At 46.2% G+C, this 5,000-nt stretch overlaps 1 protein-coding gene across 1 annotated transcript in view; it reads right to left on the bottom strand.

Moving 5' to 3' along the window:
* Nucleotides 1-5,000, bottom strand: part of LOC308164422 (proline-rich protein 5-like) — a gene marked incomplete at both ends in the record, with an annotated part of 10,469 nt that overhangs the window by 4,397 nt on the left and 1,072 nt on the right. Inside the window, 4 exons of the mRNA XM_080538523.1 lie at nucleotides 1,606-1,746; nucleotides 1,978-2,069; nucleotides 2,814-2,871; nucleotides 3,231-3,279. Of these exons, the coding sequence (XP_080394649.1) occupies nucleotides 1,606-1,746; nucleotides 1,978-2,069; nucleotides 2,814-2,871; nucleotides 3,231-3,279 (340 nt within the window). The remainder of the gene's footprint in view (nucleotides 1-1,605; nucleotides 1,747-1,977; nucleotides 2,070-2,813; nucleotides 2,872-3,230; nucleotides 3,280-5,000) is intronic.

Here is a 5,000-nt window from a genome sequence, read left to right as displayed (position 1 = left end):
ACACACACACACACACACACACACACACACACACTACCCTGCCATCTGCTCTCTCCTTGATAAACGTGTATAACATTATGTCCCTGCATCAAAACACGGTGCAGCAGATTTCAGTCACTCTGCCGCATGCTCCTGGAACAAACTCCCCGAAGAAATCAAACAGGCCCAAACCCTAAGAATATTTAAATCTAAGCTAAAAACCTTCATGTTTTCATGTGTTCATGCAGCAGTTATGATTAAACACAAACACTTCTATCAATGTCTTTTATCCATTAACTATTGTCTAAATGTTTTATCTATTTACGTCTTATAATTTTGTATTACTTTTATTCATTGTAAACAAAAAATCTTAGTATGCTCCTCTTGCTGTTTTGCTGTTTTTAATAAGGTATGTAAAGCACTTTGAATTGCCCCAGTTGTATGATGAGCTATACAAACTACTTGCACAAAGGTGTGTGTGTGTATGCGTGTGTCTATCTCTGTGTGTATATGTGTATCTGTTTGCATATCAGTGTGTGTGTGTGTGTTAGTGTTGCACGATATACCGGTACCAACGATATACCGCGGTGCCAAAATGTCACGGTGCCTACTATACCATAAGCTTTATACAACGGTACTACCGTGGAATACTATACTACCGTGTTGAACACGGTACCAGCGGGGCAATGTGTTACCTCTATTACCAAATTCACTGGTTCTGCTAATGAGGACAAGACTGGCTCGCGACACTGTCATGAGAGAAACACTTTCGGCTGCGTTCGTCAATTCGCTCCGAGAGCGCCGGAGCGCACACTGGGTGCAACGTCACAGAGCGACCGATTCGTTTGATTGGACGAGAGGCGTTCCGCGAGTGCGGGTCAGATTTCCAGAGCGAATTGACGAACGCAGCCTTTTTCGCGACTACCCATCGCGTTAGCTTTGTCGGCTAACAGGTTAGCAACCTCAAACGTTTGAGAAACGTCGAGAAAATTAAAACTACTGAGTTTTCTTAAGTTGAGTTAAGTCTTGAGCTACAGTTTGGAAGTAGCCCTCTATATTTTTGATATGCCAGTGTTTGCTTTTACTTTTCAAGTTCGTGAAAAAGACCCCACAGACGGACAGACATACAGACACAGAAAGACAGACAGACAGACAGACAGACAGACACACAGACAGACACACACAGACAGACACACACACACACAGACACACACACACACACACACACACACACACACACACACACACACACACACACACACACACACACACACACACACACCTACTTAGCTATACTCTTGCAAAAGGCCAGTTGGTCTGTTTGATGTTTCAAACTACTTATTAATAAACATGTTATTCACAAAAATATCGGTTTCAGTACTTTTACTTACCTGTAGAGTTACAGTGTAATGCATTAAATGCATGTTATTCATGCACCACTCATTAAGTTATTGTAACTTGTATAAATACATTGCATGTTCATACAAATAAAAAGTGTTACAAAAGTGCCGCGGTATCGCGATACTACTCAGTATCATGATACTTGGGCTGGTATAGTATCGCAGGGTAAAATATTGGTATCGTGACAACACTAGTGTGTGTGTGTGTGTGTGTGTGTGTGTGTACCTGCAGGATGAGCAGCATCTGGATGATGGAGGGGGGGAGGCGGGCGCGGGGGCGGGAGAGGGCTTCCTCCAGCCGGACGTTCAGGGTGATGATGTTCCTGAAGTGCAGCAGAGCCAGCTGACGCACCGACGGCTCCTTCCCCTGCAGAGAGAGAGGGAGGGAGGGAGGGAGGAGAGAGAGAGAGAGGGAGAGGGAGGAAGGATGAGAGGGAGGGGAATCAGAATTAGAATTGTTTTTATTGCCAAGCACATACAGGAAATTGTCTTGGAAAATCTCTCTTACTTGTAGTAAAAGAGAGAGAGGGAGGAAGGAGGGAGAGGGAGGAGAGAGAGGGGGGTAGGAGGCAGAGGGAGTAGCGGTAGCGTAAGGCACCTGGACCGGGTAGAAGATGGCCTGCAGCATGGAGAGAACGTCACAGAAGAAGAAGTCCCACGTCTCCGCCAGGGAGTCTAGAAGCTTCTGACCTGGGGAGAACCAGGGAGTCAAAACAACCAATTAGCATACAGCATAGAGAGGCATAGATCATATAAGGCATATATCATATAAACGAAAGAACCTCTCAGCTACTGCCTGAAATCCCTGAAAAAGACCAGAATGTCTAGCTTGTCCCTGTAGACTTGTTGTTGTTGTTGTTGTTGTTGTTGTTGTTTTGGGCGGGGTTTACAAAATCAGAGATTCAAATCATGATTTTAGCGCATTTAACAAGTAGCCATCCATCCAACAACCGCATTTAACACACACAATTTGAATCGAATGATCTCTTTGTGTGTCAACACACCAGTGGAGGCTGGTGGAGGTAGAAATCAAGTGTTTCATATCATTCCTCATTCCATTCCATGCATTTACAATGAGCCCGTCCTCCGATGTTTCTACCTCCCCTTCTCCACACCTGCAGGGGCCTACCTTCTCCACCCCTGCAGGGGCCTACCTTCTCCACCCCTGCAGGGGCCTACCTTCTCCACACCTGCAGGGGCCTACCTTCTCCACCCCTGCAGGGGCCTACCTTCTCCACACCTGCAGGGGCCTACCTTCTCCACACCTGCAGGGGCCTACCTTCTCCTCACCTGCAGGGGCCTACCTTCTCCACACCTGCAGGGGCCTACCTTCTCCACCCCTGCAGGGGCCTACCTTCTCCACACCTGCAGGGGCCTACCTTCTCCACACCTGCAGGGGCCTACCTTCTCCACACCTGCAGGGGCCTACCGTACCTTCGTAGAAGCGGATCTTGTCCCTTAGGATCACCATGCCCTTAGTCAGTAGCTGGTTCTACACAGCGACAAGGACAAGGACATCAATAACAATCAGGGATGGGGTCAATTCCATATCAATAACTCAACTACCAATCAGGGATGGGGTCAATTCCCTTTTAATTCAGTCGGTTCAGGAAGTTAGCTGAAAGGCATAACATAGCATAGCATAGCATAACATAGCATAGCATAGCATAGCATTCACATTTCTGTGTACTTCCTGAATTGACTGAATTGAAATGGAACTGAGCCCAAGTCTACGAACAACACGTCACATGACAGGTTATGAGTTATCATGACAGTTTCCTGTGTCAGAGTCATATCCGACTGCAGGAGCAGTATTGTGTGTGTGTGTGTGTGTGTGTGTGTGTGTGTTACCTGGAGGTACTCAGTGAAGAAGGATCCCAGCTCTGTCTTCAGTAGTTGTCTGAAAAGATAACTTTATTATCATCACAGGTTAACAGAAGTGTGTGTGTGTGTGTGTGTGTGTGTGTGTGTGTGTGTGTGTGAGAGAGTGTGTGTATGCCCGTGTGTGTGTGTGTGTGTGTGTGTGTGGTGCCCACAGCTGCCTGTACAACGTCACACTGCATGCATATCATAGCAACGCTAACAACCTATTAATGTTAATCATTCATACAGCGGACTGTGCTGATCTGGGCCCTGTGTCATTAGGCTTTATACACTCTACACATTCAGCCAATCACAGGGCTCCATATGGGTCGTTGTGCGGTTGCCCAGGGTGATGGATTGATGGCCACTATTACTACTAGTACTATATTCTACTGTTGAACCAATACAAACGCAGCGCTCATGAGAAAAAAGAGCCAGAATAGTGACATGTGACAAGCAGGAACAAGTCGGCAACCTGCCAAATGTTCAGACTTCTGAAAATGTTAAATAATGTCAACGTTGTTGAAAATCAATGACACGCTTGCTAGTCAAGCCAAAGTGGAGTGGAGTCGAGGGGTAGAGGGGTAGAGGTAGAGGAAAGAGGGGTAGAGGTAGAAGGGTATAGGTAGAGAGGGGTAGAGGTAAAGAGAGGTAGAGGGGTACAGGTAAAGAGAGGTAGAGAGAGGTAGAGAGGTAGAGGGGTAGAGGTACAGATAGCGAGGTAGAGGTACAGATAGAGTGGTAGAGGTAGAGTAGTAGAAGTAGAGGGGTGGAGGTAGAGATGTAGAGGGGTAGAGGTCAGTGGCGGCTGGCCAATAGAGGGCGCTAGGGCACCGCCCCCACCTTCCAACGCAGCCCCACTTCCTAGTTGCTACTTGTAAAAGATTTTTAAAAATAAACATTGTTTATTCATAAAATGCGGCTGATATTCTGTCGGCGCCTATCAGAATTCATTAAAAATCCTCCAATACAATAAACATTTGATCTGTGTGTGTGTAAAATTCACTGTGAAAATACATAGGGGAGGAGTCGGGGCGCCGGCCGAATGGCAGTCTATGGCAGTCCAAATACTTTTGGCTTACACGTGAGCTGTAGCAGCGCTCCAATTGGCTGTCTCCTATTTCTCGGTCGGGGCGCAAAAAATGCGCCCCGAGCATGCACAGATTATAGGCTTACCTAGGCTGCAGCCTAGGGCCACTACCACTAGGGGTAGTAAAAATTAAAAAATGCGTGAGACTTGAGAGCCCTGAATATCCGGTTGTTAAGTCTGACGTCAAACGTGACGTTTTGCAATTTCCGGGTCCAAACCAGAAATTCTCCGCACCAGAATACCAGTGTACTACAGCGGTAGAATGACAGTTTAATCGTTTTTTAGACTCGGATCTATTCATACAACAAGGGACACAGCACTTTCCCGTTTTCCCCATATTGTCAGGGTATTTGAGCCTCGGAAAAGCGCTATATAAATATAATTTATTATTATTATTATTGCGGCATTTCGAAGACAGCGCCTCAGCCAACTTTGGACCCGGAAACACATCGCGACTTAACAACCGACATTCGGACAGACAACAGGAGAGGAGAGCAACAGAGAGACAGACAACAGAGACAGACAACAGGAGAGGAGAGCAATAGAGACAGAACTGAGGTGAGGTGAGCAACAGAGATAGTTCAGGATGATAACAAACAGTTCAGTATGACAGAGACAACTAATAGAAAGACAACTGTATGATTCTAGAGTTTACATGTTCAAGGAAA

This window comes from Nansenia antarctica, assembly GCF_963989245.1.
Source record: "Nansenia antarctica genome assembly, chromosome: 8".
Lineage (NCBI taxonomy): Eukaryota > Metazoa > Chordata > Actinopteri > Argentiniformes > Microstomatidae > Nansenia > Nansenia antarctica.
This window is presented reverse-complemented; position numbering and strand designations above follow the sequence as displayed.